The 24,722-nt window shown below is 35.0% G+C and overlaps 1 protein-coding gene across 3 annotated transcripts in view; it reads right to left on the bottom strand.

Moving 5' to 3' along the window:
* LOC123307700 overlaps nt 1–24,722 on the bottom strand; it is a 322,483-nt gene that overhangs the window by 163,277 nt on the left and 134,484 nt on the right. For all 3 annotated transcript variants that reach the window (XM_044890107.1, XM_044890106.1, XM_044890108.1), the window contains one exon: nt 4,674–4,997. In XM_044890107.1, coding sequence (XP_044746042.1) covers nt 4,674–4,997 — 324 coding nt within the window. The remainder of the gene's footprint in view (nt 1–4,673; nt 4,998–24,722) is intronic.

The following is a 24,722-nucleotide window of genomic DNA, read 5'->3' as shown; positions in this document are numbered from 1 at the left end:
ACATGGAAACGATACGTAGATAACATTTTTTGCATTTGGGATGGAACTAAAACAGAACTTTCTTTGAAACCATCAATTCTATGTTTAAGATAAAATTTACCATCGAACACTCGATCTCTAACACCATAAATTTTCTCGATCTAACAATTAATCTCGATAGAAACAATAACTTCTCTTTTGATATACAAACCGATATTATCATTCCTTAATTGCAAAAAGAAAACAATATCTATCCATTCCATTCTATAAAGGTTTACATGAAAACATACAACATATTGTTAACAAATACTCTGATAAATAATCGACATAAGAATATCGAAAATTTATAAGTTAACAATAAAGCCCCTTGTAAGAGCCGAGAATTCTCTGGAGAATTCTCTACCTAATTTTGGAAAGAAAACGGCAGAGATTATTTTGTATGCAACTGAAGTAACTGAACAGAGAATTCTACCGAAAGTGCTTATGTAACGGTACATAATTCACGGCGCATGAATTCTCGAGTAAATTTTCTAGAGAATTCTCGACTGTTGCAAACGGGCTTAAGACAAAAACCAAAAAAGAAGAACAAAGTGGAATATACAAAATCAACTGCACAGATTGTCCTGCATTCTACATCGGAATGACCACACGTACCGTTAAGAAACGAATCAACGAACACCGCAGAAATACACCTAAATCAGCCCTAGGATACCATCTAGACGAACATAAACATAACACTGACTTTGACAACTTAAAAATACTACATAAGGAACATAATTATCACAAACTAACATTACTTGAACAATTGGAAATTCTAAAGAACAGAAGTAATCAACATTTACTAAACGATTTGACAGAATTTAATTTAAGAGATAACAGCATAATGAAAATGATATAATTCCCGAACACAACACACAACGTTGGAAACTCGACAAATGACACCCCAAATTAATATCCCTTTTTCCACTACATTTTACAAATTGAACACGACAGGAACTTCGACGTTTGGGATATATTTCAAAGAAATGAATAGAGAAAAATTATTTCTTGAAGCCACATATTTCATCCTTGATCTTGTCTCATCATATATGTTTGCCAATTTACCTCCAACGACGGTAAGATTGCACACTCTCATTCTTTTACAATGAGTACCGTTTACATAAAAAATACCATTATTTAAATTGTGAAAATGTAATTTCAGCTGGCCTGATGATGGCTTAATCATAGCCGAAATCGATCGCCAAAGAATTATACAATTACAGTGTATTTTTATTTACATTCACCGATAAAGCCCGTTTGCAACAGCCGAGAATTCTCTAGAAAATTTACTCGAGATTTCATGCGCCGTGAATTATGTACCGTTACATACGCACTTTCGGTAGAATTCTCTGTTCAGTTGCGTACTAAATAGTCTCCGCCCTTTTCTTGCGAGAATTTTGTAGAGAATTCTCCAGAGAATTGGCTGTTGCAAACGGGCTTAAGACTACAGAAAAATAACTAAATTCTTCTACCAAGTCGGAAAGGAGTACTTCACATACCAGATGGAGGAGGAAAAGAAAATTTACGCCGTCATTAGGCATCTTCCAATAGATGCAGATCTGGAATTGATCAAAAATGGCCTGGGATTACAGGGAATCGATGATGCTGAGGTGTCTAGAATGACATCAAATAAAACGAAAAAGCCGATACCATTATATCTGGTTAAAACGCAAAAGGAGAATATATACGACATCCAACGACTCTACAACCTCTGTATTGTGGTCGAACCAAAAAAGAAGGCAGAAAGTCCAAGCCAATGCTTCAGAAACGCTACATGCGTTTTATGTGGTGAAGAAGGCCATCCAGCAAGCTACAAGGGATGTAGCGAATTTAAGATGGTGACCAGAAAGAAGAGAGCCGGCCAAAAACAAACAGAACAGAAAAAGCCGTCTAATAAAGCAACACCTGCACGAAAAGTTCTGGAAACTGTAAAAACCAAACCTGCAGAACAGGAGAAGAAGAAAGAAACTTCTAAGCCTATGCAAAAGAAAGAGGAACAAAAGAAGACTCAATTAAAACCGATTGTAAATAGTCAACAAGAAAAAAGAAAAATATCTGAATCAGCCGATGATTTAGATATTTTCACGGAAAAAATTTTCAACAAGATAATGTTGAAAATTGAGAGAGAAATGGAGAAATATTCAGTAAACTGAATTAATGGACCTTACGGATTTTAGGAAGAAATCCCTCAAGATAATCTCGTGAAACATAAACGGGATCAACACTCGGAAAGCCCAGATAGAAGAAATATCAGAGAGACAACCTGATATTATAGCCCTACAGGAAACAAGAATAAACCGGAACAGATGACTGAATTTCAATTATGAAACATATAGATGCGACAGAATTACAAACACCGGAGGAGGAGTAGCAATATTGGTGAGAACAGATCTGAAACACTACTTCAAAAGTAGATTCGACGAAACACAAGGAGAAACAGAAGCAGTGTCGATTGTTGCCGAATTAAATCGACAAAGAGTCGAAATTACCTCGGCATAAAAGCGAACACAAAACAATTTATTGGTAGAGGAGATGAACAACATGTTGGCAGGAACAAACCCGAATATCTGCATTGGAGATTTCAATTGTACATAAATTATGGAACAGCAGAACAGAGAATAGAAATAGCAAAAAACTCAAGGATTTCGCCGAAAAACAAAATGCCATATTGATTGGACCAGAGTTACCGACATATCTTGCTTTTGGTATAGGAATACCAGATGTAATAGATATCGCGATATTGAAAAATATAACTCAAGAATTCTCGATTGAAACTTTGGAAGATGGAACCTCAAACCACAATCCCATGGAATTGACAGTTGGAGAAGAACCAAGAGAATAACTGATGGAAATAAGAGAATATACCAATTGGGCCAAATATAGCCATTTAATACAATCAGAAATAACAGAAATCCCAACAATAAGCACTCCAGAGGATCTGGAATGTGCGGTTGATAAACTGGAAGAGATGATATTAAAAGCTTACGAAAAAAGCACGAGGAAAGTGAAGAGACCAGCACCACGTCATCCGCATGGCGATACGCCTAAAGAAGTAGAAGATCTCATACGAGACAATCGAAGACTCAGAAGAATATATCGGATAAATAAAAATGATCTGAATAGAAGGAACCTCAACGGCCATAGCCAAGTTCTGAAAAATGCCCTGAAAGATCTAAGAACAAAAACAGAAAAATGGAACAAAAGGGTTCAAGAACTGAATACAATCGATCATTCTGCATGGAGAATGCAAAAAAGCCTACGAGGAGAAAAGACTAACATTCCACCCCTACACGGAGTAAGGGGAATGGCGTATACTAATACTGATAAGGCAGATGCATTGGCGGACTCGATCGAAAGAGAATCGAGAACAAATTACAGGATAGACGACGATAATGAAGATTTGGAAGAACTGGTTGAAGAAAATGAAGAAGAAATGGATTAATCACCAGCGGCTGCTGAAATAGACAAAACAACATCGCCAAATGAAATCAGGGAAATAATTAGAAGTTTGAAGAAGAGGAAAACTCCCGGAAGCGATAAAATAACAAATGTTATGTTGAAGAAATTACCTAGAAAGGGTATAGCTGCTCTAATAAATATAGCGAATGGAATTATGAGGACAGAACACTACCCAGAAAAATGGAAAACAGCGGAATTTATAGTGTTCAATAAACCATTCAAAGAGAAGAAGTTCCCACAAAACTACAGACCGATAAGTCTACTGTCGGCGTTAGGAAAAGTAGTAGAAAGAATTATATCCACGAGCCTAAATGAGAAAATCGAAAAACTGAAACTAATATCACCAGAACAGTTCGGATTCAGAAGAGAGCATTCAACAGAGCAACAATTATTAAGGCTCACAGAATACATTACACAGGAATTTCAAAATAAACAAGCTACAGGTCTTGTTTTACTAGACGTCGCCAGAGCATTCGACAGAGTATGGCATGAAGGATTAATATATAAGATGAGATGTGCTGGATATTCGATCAAAATATGCAAGTTGATCCGGAATTATCTCAAAAATAGAAAATTTTACGTGAAAGTGGAAGGAGAATGCTTCACAACAAGAGATATAGAGACTGGATTACCCCAAGGGTCAGTACTACGAAGCCCGTTTCTAGTCCAGCAGGATAGCACTGGTTGGGTTACAGCATTGAGTATTAAACCCACCGTGGATTTGATACTCAATGGTTACAGATACAGATATTAATATGTTCGCGGTGCAGTTCTGAACTGGTTCAGATATTTATCGCCTATTGATGCTATTCTACAAAAAAAGTGAACCACCATGTATTCTGAATGGGTGATTATGCAACTACAGATTTTACAGCTAACCACGAACTTAGTTTCGATGCACACGGGCAATTTTTCTCTGCGAGCTCGCCGCGATTTAGCGAACCAAGGATTATAATGGTACGATTCACACGTGAACAACTCTGTTGATATCTTGTCGGGAGCTCGCAGCTAGCCTGCGGCACTGGCCAGGGACTGCTACATCGCGGCGATTGCGACCCGCCGTGTGAATCGAGCCTTATTCCTCTTGCCGCTGCGATGTAAGATTTGTCAGATATTATGAAATATCTTTAGAAAAAAATTATGATACCGGGGTTGTTGCTTCAACACATGGAAAGTGATGAAAAGTTGATACTTACATTAGGGATACCAAAGAACTTCGAGATATCGTTGAGAGCTGCGATCCTTTGCCTAGGCTCAATAGCACCAATCCATTTATCGATAAGCATAGAGAAAAGGGTTATGTCTTCGGAAGATGAACATTTTGTAACTGATCTAATCGGCATAGAAGTAGGTTGTACATCAATGACAATATTCCTCACTATAGGTTTTTGACTGTTCAGACTTTTTACGATTAAACTAATATTGCCTATATCTTCATCTGATGGTACTCCCCAAAGAAGAGCATTTATTTCATCAAATATCAACCATCTAGGTAGTGGTTTCCCACTGTCTGATATAGCCTGTAAAAGATAACATAAAAATGAGTCAAGCATGAATTAAAAATGCCAATCAAATATTCATTTTGGATTGTTGAAGAAAGAGTTCACTTAATTAATATACTTTATTAATGGAAACTGTTCTGTACAAGATGTGCCAAATTCGACGCTCACTGAGAGCATCTTGAGAACTATAAGACTTGGAGAAAAATCTTCAACGACCCCCGATCTCTTATTCGAAATAATAAGATATCAGAAAGCAGATCAGAGATATCTTGATTCGTTCTTGAGTTACAGGGCGTTTCACTTTTAGTACAAGAGAAAAAAAATGAATATAGTGAATACTGTATTTCCAGTGAAAAAGTGCCTGTAAAAACTTTTCTTCTTTTTAAGATATTTTCGGAAATAATGAAGTAATGGCATATTTTCGAAATCGACAAATATAAAATATTTGGTTATATTTTCAAGACAAATAAAGATATCGTGAAATGGTTTCCAATTTTCACGAAAATCGAGCCCAGGGCTCCTTTCAACGTTTTCACCTATCAAGTCCGGAAGTGCCATAAACAGCTAAAATCAAGCAAGTTGGGATACCCCGTATAGTTTCTGTTTTGATAATTCTGCATTTTGAACATGCAATTTGTGATATACAGTGACTTTAGGCCCGGATCTACGATTTTTTCTGACCGGGGCAAAAATTCATGATGGCGCCCCCCCCCTCTAAGGTTCTTAGGAAACATATAATTGCATATTCGTCATCGCGATTTCAACCCGAGATATTTTTTTCTCTAATTCGATGTCGTTGATTACGAATATGCAATTAGATTTTTCCTAAAATGAGTACTTTAGGAAAAAAATAACTCTTATTTTTTCCCATTGACTACATTTACAGTTATTTGATCCCTCATTGATTTTGAATTTTTTTGGCATAATGATGGTTTATCCTGATTCCATTCTACAGTTTCGATTTTAGCACTAGGAAATTGATTTTTTTTAACCTCTGGTTGATTTTGGCGCCCCCTTAAGCTGACGCCCGGGGCAAGCGCCCCGCTTGCCCCCCCCCTAGATCCGGGCCTGTGAGGACACTGTTTGCAATTTATCTTATAAATAACATTTTTTATTTTTGAAATATTCAATTTATCCTTTGTGCTCATATAAAGGGACCTAGCAACAACCATGTTATATCTACTGATTTTTATGTTGATAAATTTCTTGAAAAGCTTCGTTAATTCGAATGTGACTTCTTTAATGTAGGGCAGTTTTGCAAAACACACTCGGTTTTCTTCATCATTCACTTCGTTTAAAGCTTCGGTTGGTTCTGGTGGTCTTGGAGCATAGTATATTAATTTATTTAGGAAGATGTTCGAATATCCATTATATCCCTCATCAGCCTAAAGAGCCTTCTCAGTGCCGCTTGTCTTAGGGTATAATGCGTGATATATTCAATTCTTCTTTTTAATCCCAAAATGATATTTGTTTTTATTTTGATATCATGGTAAGAATCGATATTTATATATCTCCCAGAACTACTTGGTTTTCTGTACCAATCTAAATTGATCCTGTTATCCTCAGTCCTATATAATTTAGTGTCTAGAAATGGTACACATTTGTTATTTTCCTTTTCTATTGTGAATTTAATACGAGATTTAATATGATCATCAGAACTGTTAAAAATTATTAGTATCTCCTCCTCTCTATCTTCAGGTATAGATAAAATTAGATCATCAACATACTGATATTATAAATTATGGAGCAAAAGAAAGTCTCTCTAAAGATGATTTTATGAGCGTTGACATCACCATATCTGCTAAAATAGGACTCAAGCAACTGCCCATGGGACATCCAAATTTTTGTTTATAGAAAGACCCATTATATAGGAAATAATTAGAATGAAAAATGTATTCAACTATCTGAATGAAATGCTCTTTATGAATTTCTGTGTGTGGCATTATCAACTCCCAATTTTCATCAATAATGTATATTGTTAATTCTAAGGAGATGTTTGTAAATAATGATATTACATCAAGGGACACAATCTCATGGTCAGGAGGCAGAAGAAATCCATTGATTTTGATAGCAAATTCTTTTGAATTTAGTATCTGAAACTCATTGTATTGGTGAAAAGAGGCTTTAAGTATGTTGGCAATGAATTTACTAAGATTAGATGTGGGCGAGCCTATAGTACATACTATAGGTCTCATAGGAACTCTTTCTTTGTGGATCTTAGGAAGCCCATAAAATCTTGGAGGATGTGAACCATAACACATGATCTTTTTGGAGATGAGCCCATCAATATATTGTTTTTCTTTCATGAATTTCACCCATTTATTATTTTCTGTTTCAAATCTCGATGTAGGATCTCTCATTAATTTTTCATAAACGTTTCCATCATTAACCAAAATATTACACTTAGTGAAATAGTAATTTTTATTCATTATTACTGTTACGTTGCCCCTGTCTGAATTCATTACTAAGAGGTCATCATTTTGTTTTAAGAAATTTTTTGGTTTTAATGAATAGCTTGTTGATAAAATTTGGTTGTGTATTATTTTTGAAATGAAAATTGGTGATTATATTGGTGGCCTGTGCTCCTACAATATCTTTGAATTCATCACTAATACCATTAATTAATTTTCTTGGGTTTAGAGCACAATAAAACTTCAGGTATTCAGATTTTATCACTTGTAATCGACATATGTTTCGGCGTATATAAGCCTTTTTCAAGATTATGAAATAGGTATGGCTGGGACATTTACATCTAAAAATACATTTAGAATCAGTCATAATTCTTCATCACGTGCACATTAACTTACTGCTTTATCTGTAATCTACAAATTATCAATTTATCTATATATGTACAAGGTCTTTCACGGGAAACTACTGAACGTATTTTCATGAAATTCAGCACTTATGAGTATTTCACGATGCTGATGAAATCTAAAATATTTTCAAGACATGAGCACCTCCGGTTTTTCCGGAAATGACGTCAACTTCCGTTTTTCAAATTAGAATACCATTTTTTTATTCCAGAAATAGATTCCTTAGAAAATTTCAAGTTATTTTGATGTAACATTTTTCAGTTTTGGTTGGAAAATTCTCTCTGAGCGGGAAAATTCGAAAAAAAAAATCGAAAATAGAGCTCCGCTGAAACAAGAATAACTTCGAGGTTTTTGGATGGAAAATTTTCATTTTCGGGATTTTTCAAAATGTAAGATTGATGTATCCACTTTAAAAATCGAAATCGCGATTCATGATACAGGGGGAGAAAAAATCGCTTTCAAATTTAGGGATGACAAAATCGTGAAAAATCAATTTTTTCAAATTAGAACCCCATTTTTTTTATGGCAGATATTGAATCTACGTTAAAAAATAATGTGAGTGTATGCATCACACCCTTGCCCTAAAGTGGATATTTTCTGAGTTATTCACAAAAAACTGTTTTTCGTCTTGAATTTTCAGCTATTTCTTTTCCCTTCACGCCAAAAAGATGGAATTTTTAGGAACTGTTACTTAAACCATGTTTTAGATTTTACTACCCTAATATGCAAGAGAAAAAAGTTACAAGTTGTTCCTAAATAGATGGCGATTGATTCGAATTTGTATCGGAAACCTCTTTATTTCAACTAATCGGCCATCGGTTTTCTATCCAGTGATAAATAAATAATTCCTTATGAACCATATGCAAAAACTTACCACGTTTTACATTCTTTTTTTTTAATGATAGATATCATTAATTACATCTGCCAAATTCCTCTTTCTTCAGTAGCATTTTGTGTTTACTATTAATTTGGTGATAATTCGTATTAAGTTATAAAATCGATCACTATGCCTAATTTTACCAATGAAGATTATTTAAATCTCATTCTACTTCATGGAGAATGTAATAAAGTTGTAGATAGAACGATTCGACTGTTCATTGAGAGGTTTCCTGACCGACCCAGACCAACGAGAGATACCATTAACAGAACCATGACAAACTTGAGAAATGTCGGATCTTTCTTTAAGAAAACTATACACAGAGAAAAAAGTGTAGTAGAAGATGAGAACAACGAAATTACAGTTCTTGCATATTTTCGTGTGAATCCTCAAAATTCTCTCAAAGATGCCGAGATTGATCTGGGATTATCTTAATCGAGTGTTTGGAGAATATTAAAAAAACATAAAATGCACCCATATAAATTAAATAGGGTACAGCATTTGAAGGAAACTGATTTCGTCAGGAGAACAGAGTTTTGCGAAGCTATGATGATTCGATTTCAAGAGAATGAAAACTTTTTGGACTGTATAATTTGGACAGATGAATCTAAATTCACAAAGAATGGTTCTTTCAATAGGCATAACAGTCATTATTGGGATGAAGAGAACAACCACCACTTCAGACAATGGAACTTTCAAGAGACCTGGAGTTTCAATGTTTTTTGTGCCATCAAAAATAATGCAATTCTCGATGTTCACATTTTTGATGGGACTTTAACTGGTGAGATAGAACACTACACATGTTTGCATTATTTAAAGAATGTTCTCCCTTAGGAGATAGATATTCTGACATAATGACTCAAATAATTGAGCCGCTAGTACAGAACCATAATGACTTATGGTATCAACAAGATGGCGCGCCTCCACACAATTCACTCAATGTGTCAAATATCCTCTACAGGCTATTTGAAGATCGATGGTTGGCGAACAATGGTCCACATCTTTGGCCACCACGTTCTCCCGATTTAACTCCTTTAGACTATTATGTTTGGGGTAGGATAAAAAATATTGTCTACTCAACTCCCCTGACTGTTAAAGAGGACTGCATAGAACGAGTCAGAAATGCGTTCAGGTTTGTTTAGATTTTTAGATTCATAGTTTTGAAACTCAATTTGGTTTTTAAACACTTTTGCAGATCTCTTCCTCCCGATGAAATAAGAAGAGCAACGCACGAAGCATTCCTGAGACGTATAAATAAATGTCTAGAAATTAACGGTCAAAACTTTGAGCATCTTCTCTAGTTATAACTGCGAGAGTTTGCCATGGTTCTCCTAATAGTAACTTGAAGTCGGTTTCAAGAAGGGGTGAAAAATCTACAGCATGGTTCAAATAACAGTTCCTGAAAATTTCATCTTTTTGACGTGAAGGGAAAAGAAATAGCTGAAAATTCAAGACGAAAAACAGTTTTTTGTGAATAACTCAGAAAATATTCATTTTAGGGCAAGGGTGTGATGCATACACTCACATTATTTTTTAACGTAGATTCAATATCTGCCATAAAAAACTGGGGTTCTAATTTGAAAAAATTGATTTTTCACGGTTTTGTCATCCCTAACTTTGAAAGCGATTTTTTCACCCCCTGTATCATGAATCGCGAATTCGATTTTTAAAGTGGATACATCAATCTTACATCTTGAAAAATCACAAAAATGAAAATTTTCCATCCAAAAACCTCGAAGTTATTCTTGTTTCCGCGGAGCTCTATTTTCGATTTTTTTTTCGAATTTTCCCGCTTGTTGAATGTTACATCAAAATAACTTGAAATTTTCTAAGGAATCTATTTCTGCAATAAAAAAATGGTGTTCTAATTTGAAAAACGGAAGTTGACGTCATTTCCGGAAAAACCGGAGGTGCTCATGCCTTGAAAATATTTTAGATTTCATCAGCATCGTGAAATACTTATGTGGTGCTGAATTTCATGAAAATACGTTCAGTAGTTTCCCGTATAAATATGGGTGAGGTTCCTCGTGAAAGACCCTGTATTGTGTTGTTTGGCCTATGTATACTCCTGGACATTCCTTGTATTTCAGTTGGTAAACACAGTTTGATGTTTTATCCTTTGGAATTTTTGATTTCAGCTTGCTGTAAAGAGGCTTTAAGTTTTTTGTGGACTGGTGTGCAATGTTTATGTCTGTGTCCTTGAATATTCTTTCATTTCTTTGGGAAAATAATAGATACAAAAAGAATTCAGGCCTGGCCTCCTCTTTGAATAATAAGAACGTAACACTGTTCTGATAGGGTTGGTATGGATTCCCAGGCTGCTCTCTGAATTATTTCTGTTATATACCTTGCAGCTTCTTCTAATTCTTCCGTTTCTTTGAGTTCAATGTCTAGTCTTATGTTGTCACTATTTGTTGGAATAGTTTCCAGTTGGTTTTAGATGTTGTGAGTGTACTTTTTTCTACCGGAACATTGCAGTTGTACTTAAGGTCATCAAGATTGGTGAGTGATTCGATGATAGGTCTGCATTTGGTTCAGCCTGCATATAATTCCTATTTATTCCATTTGTGACGAATAAGTCTAGGATGTCTGGTATTTTGTTCGAGTCAGTTGGCCAGTATGTTGGTGTTCCGTACGAAACAGCTTGAAGATTTCTTCTTGTTATCACTTCCTTCAGGTTGCGTCCTTTAGGGTTTATTAGCAGTGATCCCCAGTGGTTATGCTTCGCATTCCAATCTCCTCCAATTATGAATCTTCGCCTGAAGTTTTGGAAAAACTCCGTATATTGGTTTTCGGTTATATTGTGTCGTGGTGGTGAATAAGTTGCTGATATGTCGGAGCTCCACGTTTCTGTGTGTACTGGTATATTTGTAGCTTGTATTCTTTCTGTGACAAAATTTGGTGGTGTATGGTGTTTGATATTGCTCCGAATAAGTATAGCTGACCCACCCTGCGCTCTACCACTTGGATGTTCGGCAGAATATGTAGTATAGTGTGGGATCTGGAAATACGTTCTTTCAGTGAAGTGGGTTTCTGATAACAGCATTATGTCTTTTTTATATAGGTTCATAAAAGCTTTAAGCTCATTTTTGTGGTTTGGAAGGCCGTTCGCGTTCCATGAAGCTATGCGGATGAAGCTGTTGAATTTTAATGAAGTTTTTAGGTTTGAGAACTTTCTTTTCTTTACTGTTCGAGTGTTTGCCATTGAAGACTGTTAGCGCGCAAACGGACAGTACATTATTAAATTCCTGGAATAATTGATGAATTTTAATTGGGAAGTGATGATTACTAAAAAATATATTTTCATTTTTCTTATTCAAATTATTGCCACAGGTTTTGATTATACTCCCTATATTTCATTTTATATTTTTCTGAATTTGAACACAATTCACCTAACATTGTGTACGTAACGTATCATTAGGTATTAAAAATCAATGATACCTATTCAGTAATCCTCCAATGTGAGCCTTCTTGAGAAATCATTTCATGAAGAAGAGGTAATAATATATATCTAAGGTTTCCAAAAGTTTGGGAAACGAAGGAGAAGAAAAAGTTCAGAGTGTATAAGATGAACATTTGGTATATACATCAATTCTACCTGTGTAGCAACTACGATAAGTCGATTAAACTATTTTGTTATAAAGGATCAAATAATAGGTAGCTTTACAGTATGTTCGGAGTGTCGCATAACAAGTCATACTTTTTCCTCAATGTGAAAAAAAAATTTGCCCTTTACGACCCTCGACATCTCATCAAGAATGTGAGAAATTCCCTCTAAAAAAAGGACATTGTAGTCGGAGGTACCGCACTGGTGCGAATGTTTCTTGGAGGGACATAGAAGAAACGTACCTACCAAATTGACTTTAGGATAGATAGATAGATAGATAGATAAATATCTTTATTTCAAAGTATGTACAACATAGAGTGAAATAGTGTCAGGAAAATATACATTTACAATTAACTACCCATTGATGAACTACTAAACCTAAAATCAAAATACTCTGACAATGAGTATGGTTCTAAATCTATTAACATCTTCTTTACTTTTTTCTTGAAGGATCTTACATTATTTATAACTCTTAAACTAATTGGTAAATGATTATATATCTTTATACAATTATAAGATGGATGTTTTTCACTTAAGCTCAATCTATGCTTTGGATAATGTAAGTCCATAGTTCTTGTTTGATAATTATGAACTGTTGTGTGCTGTAACATTGTTTCCTTGTTCTTGAAAAAAAATATCATGCATTCAAATAAGTAAATACCATACAGAGTTAAAATTTTATGTTTCCTAAATGTTCCCCTACATGTTTCTAAAAACTTTAATCCAAATAATATTCTTATAATTCTTTTTTGTATGATAAAAATGTCATTCACTCTTGAACTAGTTCCCCAAAATAAAATGCCATATCTCAAAAGTGATTCAAAATTTGCAAAATAAACCACTTTAATAAAAGGCTCACTTAGATAGTTACGGAGAAACCTTATTCCATACCCTACTTTACTCAATTTCATCGACAAATATTCTATGTGAGATGTCCACTTCAAAAATTTATCTATATAGATTCCCAAAAATTTGGTTGAATCTTCTAGTTTAATGTTATTTCCATCCAAGTTGATGGACTCTTCATTAGTTACCGATTTACTTGTACTGAATAATACTGCAGCTGTTTTTTCTTTGTTTAAAATGAGTTTATTATTATTGAACCACAATTTAATTTTGCTGAAGCAGTCATGTGCATTATCTAGTAGATGTTGTAGGTCACTAGCATGTATAATAATATTTAGATCATCCGCAAAACCAGTTATGAAATCTGAAATCGTTGAATACAGATCATTAATGATGATTAAAAAGAGAATGGGCCCCAAAATACTACCCTGTGGCACACCAAATTTCGACTCCAATATTTCAGACTTTGTTTCTTTTCCATTATTAACTATACTAACTCTTTGCAGACGTTCAGTTAGATATGAGCGAAACCATTTCCCTGCTGTATTTTTTATACCCAACTTATCTAATTTTGTTAATAGGAGTTCCCGAACTAAACAATCATAAGCACTTGACTGATCCAAAAACAACCCTAGGGCTAATTCATGTTCCTCAAGTAAAGAAGAATTTCTTTAGTGAATTGGTATGTTGCAGACTGTGTAGACCTTCCTTTAATATAGCCATGCTGAGAATAACTTAGGATGTTACATTCTTCAATAAATTTCAACAGTCTTGTACACATTGCTTGTTCAAAAATTTTGGAAAAGCACGACAACAAACTAATTGGTCTATAATTTTCCATACATGTTACTTCTCCTTTTTTATAAATTGGCCTAATAAGTGACATTTTCAATTGTTTTGGAAAAATTCCATACTGAAAGGAATTATTCAGTATATAAGAGAGAATATGTTTGACTTCATTTACACAATGTTTGATTACACTGGGGGGTACACCATCTTCTCCACTTGTGAATTTATTTTTGAGTTTATTTATTATTTCTTCTATTTCTTCTAGCGTTGTTGGTTCTAATTCAAATGATTTATTGTTTGACGGAATATTGTGAAAAGATGGTGCATCCACCAAGTCACCGAGCAATTTAGGTTTTTTTTCTACAAGAAAATTGTTGTATTCATTTGCCCTTTCTCTTGACTTTTCCATGAAAATTCGTTCACTCGTATTTCTGTTCGTAGAATCTCCCCTTATCTCGTTACAAATCGCTCACATAGTTTTGTTTTTATTCTTCGATTGTTTAATCCTATCATTGTAATGATCTTTCCTAGTTTTTATCAACAATATTTGGTATTTTAATCTTTCTTTATTATATTCCTCCCTGAAATCATTGTTTTTTAATTTAAGTGTTAGAAGCATATCTAGTCTTTTTTTACAGTTTATCACTTCCTGAGTATTATAATAATTTTTTGGCCTATTGTGACTTGAAACATTTCAATGGAAAACATTCCTCAAAAATAAGCAAAAATGTTTGCATAAACATTTCCCACTGCCTATCAACATCGCCCTCATCAATATCAAGCACTCTTTTCCAATCTTGATCACTTAAAGTAATTTTGAAGCTATTCAAGGAGTTTTCATCAAATTGTCTTTTATATATTGGTTCCTTCAGATTTGATGTAGGCATTTCAATTGAAATTTTTTGCCCAGTGTGATCGGAAAAATTTGTAGAAAGAATTTCAGCTTGCACAACATGCATATTACTAAATATATTGTCTAAACAAGTTTTTGTACAATGAGTTATTCTAGTAGGTTCGATAATAGAAGGTTCCAATTGAAATGACCTCATTAGTGTCAAAAAATCAATTCTATGCTTACTGTTATCCAAAAGGTCAATGTTAAAATCACCGGCAACTATAATCTGTTTATTTTCCCCAAAAAGCATGTTCAAAGATTTCTCCATTTGCTGGAGAAAAATGTTCACGTCACTATTTGCACCGCTCGGCCTGTACACTGATAGTACTAGTACACTTCTCGTACCCACAAAAACTTCAGCAGCTGCACATTCAAACTGTCCAATTATTGATAGTTCTTCTATTTTTTTTCTTCTTGTACTTCTTAGAGTTGAATGAACATATACAGCGGCTCCTCCGTGCCTGCCGAGGAATACTCTTTCTCGTGCTCTTCTGAAGGTAAACGAAAAGTCATATAAACTCAAACGCCTTAGAGAATGAAGGTTAAACTGGCTATCCAGATCTTCAGCGAAACCTTGTATTCAACCATGATGACAGTAATTTTAACTGGAGAGCTGAAGTCTACAAGACAACAGAACAAATCGTTCTGAAAATGAATGTTCTTTTTGACTGCCCCAATTCTCAGGCAAAATTTTAGGGCAATTATCTTCGGAGACTTGTGTCGGACAAAAATACCACAGCAGACCTAACTTCAAAAGAATCAGTTGATTTCATTAAGTCCTGGACTGTAGAGAAACATGTATCATTTTGTTTTATTGGTTCAATACAAACCATCAATGGCGTCCTTTTGATATGGGAAGAGACAAAAAAAATCACAACCTTACTTGATCACGAGTCGTCTTAACCAGGACGCAATCGAGAATTTATTCTCGAAAATAAGACCTCAGCACGATGTTTCAGATTTGGGTTGCAGTTGGTCATGAATGGTTGTCTAGAAAAATGTACAGAAAATTCCAACTGCCAGGAAGATGGTGATTTCCAACTTACCACAATAAGGGAAGCCGATTGTGGTAAACTATATCCGATAGATGTGGTAGGTGTAGATCCAAAGATTATAGAGTTAACTCTATAATCTTAGGATTACGTCTTCGGTTGATTCGGACAATAGCGAGGTTTGTGAAGAGGAGACAATGAATGAAGAATTTGTTGACAAAATACCCTAGAGTCCAACTCAATTGCATACTTCTCTGGGTATTTCATGAGAAAGATAGGCAGAAAATAGGATTATGCAAATTGCGAAGGAACACTTCTCACTTATAATGTAGCAAACTTGGGGGATGATGGAATATATATTTCCAGTAGAAATTATGGCGATGAAAAAAATGCATCTTAAAGTTCCTTCAACAGATTTCGAACATGCTATTAGAGATGCATTAAAGGGACCTCGACACACTATATAAGCATGGCACTGCCGCTAAAAAATTAAATATTTTCAAGGATACTTATAAATGTTAAATGTCCTATTTATTTTCATTATTTTATAAATATTATATACCTGTGATAAATTTTGATGAATCAACACATTTTTACTTTTTCGGTTTTCATAGCATAGTAATCGTGATTTTTCCAATTCAGGAACCCTAAACCTAAAAAGTAAGAGGAAATTATTTCAGTGCCCTCCAGTCTGTATCGTTAGAAGGGTTGTAAAACAATTTCGTCTATTGAAGGATGTAGGTACCGGAATTCTAACATCTGGAACGTTGAAGGTTGTTCTCAAATGAACCGATGCGTTTACGGCTAGCAAAACTTCGCAAGGGAAATTAGACTGATAATAATATTACAAAATTAAACTGAAAAGATGAAAATTCCCCGACAACTACATTAAGTGTGCAGTTTTATTCATATATATTTAATTAATTCAAATATGTATGCTCTTCACAGATAGAATTCATCTGAGGTATCCATTAAATATCTGTTTTTCTTCAATTTATTCTGAATGTATCTTGTGGATTTGTGTTTCAATAAATTCTTTATTCACTATATCCTCCTCACATAATTGCCATAAATTTTTCCTTGGGAATTTAGAGATAAGATTCACTTTCAAAATTGATGGGACACTCGTTTCTGGCATCAGTTGCAATTACTGTCATCATGGTTGAATACAAAATTTTGCTGAAGACCTGATAGTTAGCCCGTTTGATCTAAACTTTCTTAAAGGTGTTTGGGTTGATACGACTTCTTCGAGTCAATTTGGTACGTTGCTTTAAATGCCCATCCAAGAAACACTTGCAGTTGCAGTACAGTTGATGAATATTTAAAGTTCAAGCACGCTGATATATCTTTTAACAGCTTAATAAATATTAGATTGGAGATTTATAATATGATTTGGAGACCAATATATAAATGACGCAAAAAAAGAACCGAGTCTGCACAACAAAAGTTCTAACTATAAATATCTGATGTGGAGAAAGGATGAACCTTATCCAACCCCTAGGTTACGATCATAATCTGCTTCTGTATAGGTTTACTGCTGAATCCTTAATTGAGTGAATATAAATATTGTACATCGCTTCTATTCAAATCATTTTATGAACGATTCCGTCTGTGAAGTTTGTGTAGGTTGTATACGTGTGTGTGTTATCGAAATTTTAATTCGTTAAAATTTTCGAAGTTGGTGTTCATCTTCAGAGTCCAGATCGGTCCAGATTGTTGGTTCTGCAGAAATCATCAGGTGAGCTTATTTTTCGTATCTGTTCCCTGATTTTTCTCATAGCGTAGAAAACTTTCGGCTTTATACCATAGTTATATTAGACTATTTCAGCGAATATTCTTGAATATTTTATTATTTCCATATCCTTTGATATTTTGAGATTTTTGAGTGTAAAACTATGTCGGAAAACTCAGATAATGAGGGTTCCTACATGGAAGCGACCAATGCTGAAGAATTCAGCGAGGGCGAACACGAGGAGCTTGCAAAGCTCAGAGAAGAAAATGGGCAGTTGAAAGCTCAAATAGTAAAACTGACTGAAACTGTGTCACAGTTGGTCGGTGAGATGCGCCTCTTGAGGGAGGAAATGACCCGCAATAATATGCCGAAATCTCCCACTTACGCCGCAATCACAAAACCTGTAGCGGGTTCCAAGAATAATTCCCTCAAAGGAATTGTTTCACAACCCGAAACAAGGAAAAATGATTCAACGCAGGTTGCGAAGGCCCCAAACGCGCACCCAACTAAACGCGCGCGTAAAGACAGCTCCTAGTCAGACGAGGAAAATACCAAAAAAGCACCTGAAGTGCCTAAAAAAGACAAAATCCCACCCATCACGATGATGGCACCTCAGATTGGGTAGAGATTTCTAAAGCACTCTACTCCAAGAAATTCAATTATAGCCGCGCAACCGTAGTTAAAGACGGTATTAGAATCATCGCGTCAACCGTAGATGATTATAGAAAAATTACCAAATTTTTCGAACACCATGGTAAAGAATTTTTTACCTATCAAATGGAGGAAGAGGAGAAGATATATGCCGTCATCAGGCATTTACCAACCGACGCTGATCTTGCGTATTCCAGGGAATATCAGACGCTGAGGTGTCTAGAATGACATCGTACAAGACGAAGAAGCCCATACCTCTCTACCTGGTTAAAACCCAGAAAAAGGAAATCTTCGAAGTAAAGCGACTCTACAACCTCTGTATTGTGGTTGAACAAAAAAAGAGGCCTGAAAGTCCAAGCCAGTGCTTTAGGTGCCAAAGGTACGGACATGCACAGAACAAATGCTCCTTCCCGTGGAGATGCGTGAAGTGCCCAGGAAGCCATAGCAGCAATGACTGCACACTCACCAGAAAAGGTGAAGAGAGAAATATGCCACATGCGTCTTATGTGGAGAAGAGGGCCATCCAGCTAGCTATAAAGGATGTAGCTAGTTCAAGCTAGTGACCAGAAAGAAGAATTCCCGAAAACCAGCTGAACAGAAAAAGCCGGTAACTAAAACTACTGTTCAAAAAATTCAGGAAGTAGCGAAGGCCAAACCTACAGAACAGGAAAAGAAGAGGGAGACTTCAAAACCGGTTCAGAAAAAAAAAAAGAACAGAAGAAGCCTCCAATAAAACAGGCTGTGAACAGTCAACAGGAAAAGAAAAAGATATCTGAATCAGCCGATGATTTAGATATCTTCACGGAGAAAATTTTCAACAAGATAATGTTGAAAATTGAGAGAGAAATGGAGAAAAAACTCCATGCATTATTCAGTAAACTGAATTAATGGACTTTACGGATATTAGGAAGAAATCACTCAAGATAATCTCGTGAAACATAAACGGGATCAACACTCGGAAAGCCGAGATAGAAGAAATTAATATCAGAGAGAAAACCTGATATTATAGCCCTACAGGAAACAAGAATGAACCGGAACAGACGACTGAATTTCATGAATATAATTTCATGAAACATATAGATGTGACAGAACTATAAACACCGGAGGAGGCGTAGTAATATTGGTGAGAACAGATCTGAAACACTACTTCGAAAGCAGATCCGACGAAACACAAGAAGAAACAGAAACAGTGACGATTGTTGCCGAATTACATCGTCAAAGAGTGGAAATTACCTCGGCATATAAGCGACCACCAAACAATTTATTGGAAGAGGAGATGAACAATATGTTGGAAGGAACAAACTCGAAAATCTGCATCGGAGATTTCAACTGTAAATCCCCATTATGGAACAGCATAACTGAGAATAGAAATGGCAAAAAACTCAAGGATTTCGCCGAAAAACCAAATGCCATAGTGATTGGACCAGAGTTACCGACATATCTTGCTTTTGGTATAGGAATACCAGATGTAATAGATATCGCGATATTGAAAAATATAACTCAAGAATTCTCTATTGAAACTTTGGAAGATGGAACCTCAAACCACAATCCCGTCGAATTGACAATTGGAGAAGAACAAAGAGAAAAACTGATGGAAATGAGAGAATATACCAATTGGGCTAAATACAGCCATTTAATACAATCGGAAATAACAGAAATTCCAACAATAAGCACTCCAGAGGATCTGGAATGTGCGGTTGATAAACTGGAAGAGATTATATTGAAAGCTTACGAAAAAAGCACGAGAAGAGTGAAGAGACCAGCACCAAGTCATCCACATGGCGATACGCCTAAAGAAGTAAAAGATCTTATACGAGAAAATCGAAGAACAGTTGTTAAGTTAGGTCACAACTTTGTATTCACAGAGGGAATTAATAAACCTGTTATTAAAAGTGTTTTAATCAATCAATTAACTAGCGATTCACGATCTCATCAAGAGGTTATGGGCCCAGGAGGCGTACCGAGTTATTTGAGGAATAAGAGAAGTCACGGAATAACTGCGGAATTAGCAGGAAGGAAAAAGTTTGGTTAGGAACAGCACGAGGTGGAAAATTCTGGAAACCAAAATGGTGGAAAAAGGGCTAAATCACAATGTAAAACCTTTTGACGGAAATGCCTTCTCAAACTGGCAATTCAGAATGGAATTACTGCTGGAACAGCATGAAGTTTTGGAAGTTTTAGATACTCCACGACCTGATGAATCAAAAGCGACTGAATTATCAAAATGGAAAAAAGATGATGTAAAGGCAAGATCGCTGATTGTGCAGTGTTTATCAGATAATATTTTGGAAGCAGTAAAGACAAAATGCACTGCAGGAGATATCATGAGAAGTTTGGAAAATACATATTCCAAGAAAGGTATTTCAACTCAAGTAAAGCTTCAGAAAAAGCTAAGAGACCTTAGGTACACAGAGGGAACTCCATTAAGTACATTTCTGTCAGAATTTGAGAATACGATCTGTGAGTTAAAGGCAGCAGGTGGAAAAATTGATGAGGCTGAACTTATATTGCAGTTACTTTCAACAATGCCAGAATCTTATCAAAGTGTTACCACTGCAATTGACGTAATGTTTTGTCAAAACCAGAATGCTATTGACTTGGATTTTGTGAAAAACAAACTACTGATGGAAGAAGCAAGACAGACGAAAGTTAAACAAGAAGAAAACGCAGGAATGGCATTCATGTCAAGAAATTTTAGAGGTAAAGGAAATTGGAGGAAACCTGGAACGTGTAGAGGTGGAAGCAGAGATAGTTCGAAGATAGAAAAGAAATCGGAGAATAGAAATACAGAAAACTTTCCTTTCAAATGTTATTTATGTCAAAAAGTTGGCCATAAACGAGCAGAATGTCCCAAAAACCAAGGAAAAGGAGGTGGTTTTCAAGGAAAAAATAATTGTCAGAGTGCACAGGAAGATGAGGAAGGACATGTCTCATTTTTCACAAGTGAATATTCAGTGAGTACCATGAATGAAACAAATATAACTTTTGTTGTAGACAGTGGAGCAACAAATCACTTGATAAGAGAAGATTTAGGTAGATATTTACTGAGTTCCAGTAATGTTCAACAAAGGATAAACGTTGCAAAAGAAGGACAAACAATTAAAGCAACAAAACAGGGAAATCTAGAATTACAAACGAAGATTGGAAGAACGGTAACGATCAAGGATGTATGGGTGTGTGAAAATTTACTTTACAATTTATTATCTATTAGAAAATTGGAAGAAAATGGTCTAGAAGTTAAGTTTTCCAAAGAAAAAGTTGCTATAATGAAAAATAATATATGTATTTTGGAAGGAATGATGAAGGGAAAATTATATATTGTTAGTTTCAAACTGAATAGAAATGCATATGCAGGTTTGACATGTGACGAAGAAAAGATGTTACTGCATAGGAAAATGGGTCATTCGTCAAAGTTCCCAGCACCAGGCTTATGTGATGTATGTGTGAAGGCCAAACAAACCAAGTTACCTTATGAAGAACTACAGCAAGAACGAAAACCTAAAAGAATATTGGAAACTCTCTCGACAGATATTTGCGGACCAATAAAACCACTTACACATGATGGTAAGCTTTATTTCATGACAGTGATTGATCATTATTCCCATTTTTGTACCGTATATCTATTGAGTAACAAGAGTGAAGCTTTTCAAAAATTTAAGAGTTATGTTTCAATGGTTGAAGCTAAATTTGAAAGAAGAATAGAAAAATTAAGATGTGATAACGGGGAAGAATATGTTTCCGAAGAATTCAAAAAGTTTTGTGTCAACAAGGGAATTAAATTGCAATATACAGTGGCACACAACCCCGAACAGAATGGAGTAGCCGAGAGGTTCAATAGAACCATAATGGATAAGGCAAGATGTTTGATTTTTGATGTCGGATTGGAAAAGGAAATGTGGGGAGAAGCTGTACGAACTAGTGCATATCTAATAAATAGAACAGAGACTAGAGTATTAGAAAATAAAGATATTTGGATCTACTGCATATAACATGATACCGAAAGAAATTAGAAAGTCAAAGTTGGATCCTAGGTCAGAGAAGATGATAATGGTTGGATATGCTGATAATGGGTATAGATTATGGAACGAAAGAGAGAGAAGGATTGTGCAAGGAAGGAATATTATTTTTGAGGAGAAGAAACAGGAAATGCCTGTAACTATTGAGTATGAGAATAATGAACCTGAAGACAATGAAGGTGATAAAGAGGAAGATGAAGAAATGAAGAGACAGGAAGATTCTGAGAACGATAGAAAAAGAAGAAGCGGTAGAAAGAGAAATACACCTAAATATTTACATGATTATGAACTTAATGATGATATGAATTTGTTTGTAGCGCTTACAGCTGGAGATCTGTTTGCTGAAGTGCCAAAGTCATATACAGAAGCATTAAAGCAAAGTCATGGATGGAAGAGTGCAATTGAAGAAGAGTTAAGAGCTCTAGAAGAGAATGAGACCTGGAAGTTGGTAGTACCACCAAGAAACGCTGAAATAATCGACTCCAAGTGGGTGTTCAGTGAGAGGATAGTAGGTGGACAGGTGAAGAAGAAGGCTAGATTGGTGGCTAGAGGATTCAAGCAAAGTGTCATGAATGATGACGTTTTTGCTCCTGTAGCTAGGATGGCAAGCATCAGAATACTTTTATCATTATATGTCGAATTGGACTTGGAGGTATGTCAATTGGATGTAAAATCCGCTTTTCTCAATGGAACCTTGAAAGATGTTGTTTTTATGTACCCTCCTGAAGGTCTTAATGTTGAAAATCAGAATCTAGTGTGTCAATTAGAGAAAGCTCTCTATGGCTCGCGCCAATCACCAAAATGTTGGAATTCAATTTTCAATGAAAAGTCAATTAATTTTGGTTTTAAACGTTCTAAGAAAGACCCATGTTTATATTTCACAGGAACTACATATCTTTCAATACATGTGGATGATATAATTATGTTTTCAAAAAGTAAGGAAGATCTTATATGTATCAAGGATTACTTGTCTAAAAATTTCAAAATGAAAGATTTTCAAGGTGATGTTATACATTTCTTAGGTTTAGAGATTTCAAAATCTAAAGATTTCTTTATATTGAGCAAACTGATTTAATCAGGAAAATTTTAAAAAGGTTTAATATGTCAGACTGTAAACCACATGATTTGCCAATGCAATCAAAGATTCAAATTGAAACCGATGAAAAATTACCTATTTGTGACGAAAATTTACCGTATAAAGAGTTGATTGGTTCATTAATGTATGTAATGGTTGGTACTAGACCAGATTTGAGTTTTTGTATAAGTTATTTCAGTCAGTACCAAAATTGTTACACATTTAATCATTGGAAATATCTGAAACATACATTGAGGTATCTTAATAAAACACAAAATTTTGGATTAATGTTTACTAAAAGTAAAAGCTCAGAAATTGATATTTTTGCTTATGCAGACTCTGATTTTGCAAACAATATTTTGGATAGGAAAAGTGTTACAGGATTTTTGATTAAAATAAACAATGATGTGATAGAGTGGAAAACCAGAAAACAAAGTGTAGTTGCACTATCAAGTGCAGAGTCAGAATACTTATCGTTGTCAGCATGTATTACTGAGTGTCTTTTTCAAGGACAACTATTGTCTGAATTGTTGAATGCTAATTTATTTCCAATTACTGTATATGAGGACAACCAATCATGTATTAAGATGGCTTCGACAATGGAAACAAAACGTACAAAACACATAGATGTAAGACATCATTTTGTGCGTGAATGTGTTATGCAAGAAAAAATTATTTTAAAATATGTATCAACAGAAAGTCAGAAGGCAGATATCTTAACTAAAGCTTTGCCAAATCAAAAGTTTCAGTATTTTAGAAGTTGTTTAAATATTGTTGCAATTAAGAATAAAGCTTGATATACTTCTTCTCATTTGTGATTAGATAGATTTAAAGTTTTCAAAGTTTGTATTTGTTTTGAATGATTTTAATATCTTGTAATACAGAATTGCGGGGGAGTGTTGGAGGTTTCTGTCAATTCTGTATGATTAAGTGCCTTGAGTATAGATGGCGTTCATGTAGTCGGTTGCATGATATTCAGTTTGGTCTATGTCAGAGAGTAGTAGAAGAACAGTTGTTAAGTTAGTTCACAACTTTGTACTCACAGAGGGAATTAATAAACCTGTTATTAGAAGTGTTTTACTCAATCAATTAACTAGCGATTCACAATCTCATCAAGAGAAAGCTCCCGGAAGAAATTACCTAGAAAAGGTATAGCCGCTCTAATAAATATCGCGAATGGAATTATGAGGACAGAACACTACCCAGAAAAATGGAAAACAGCAGAGGTCATAGTATTCAATAAACCATTCGAAGAGAAGAAGTTCCCACACAACTACAGACCGATAAGTCTACTGTCGGCGTTAGGAAAATTAGTAGAAAGAATTAGTAGTAGTAGTAGTAGTAGTAGTAAACTTTATTGAAACAATGTTTCAAAGGGCTAACGACCTAGGTCTTCTTGCCCATAGAAAGAATTATCGCCACGAGGCTAAATGAGGAAACCGAAAATCTG

Source organism: Coccinella septempunctata, chromosome 2 (assembly GCF_907165205.1).
Source record: "Coccinella septempunctata chromosome 2, icCocSept1.1, whole genome shotgun sequence".
Classification (NCBI taxonomy): domain Eukaryota; kingdom Metazoa; phylum Arthropoda; class Insecta; order Coleoptera; family Coccinellidae; genus Coccinella; species Coccinella septempunctata.
This window is presented reverse-complemented; position numbering and strand designations above follow the sequence as displayed.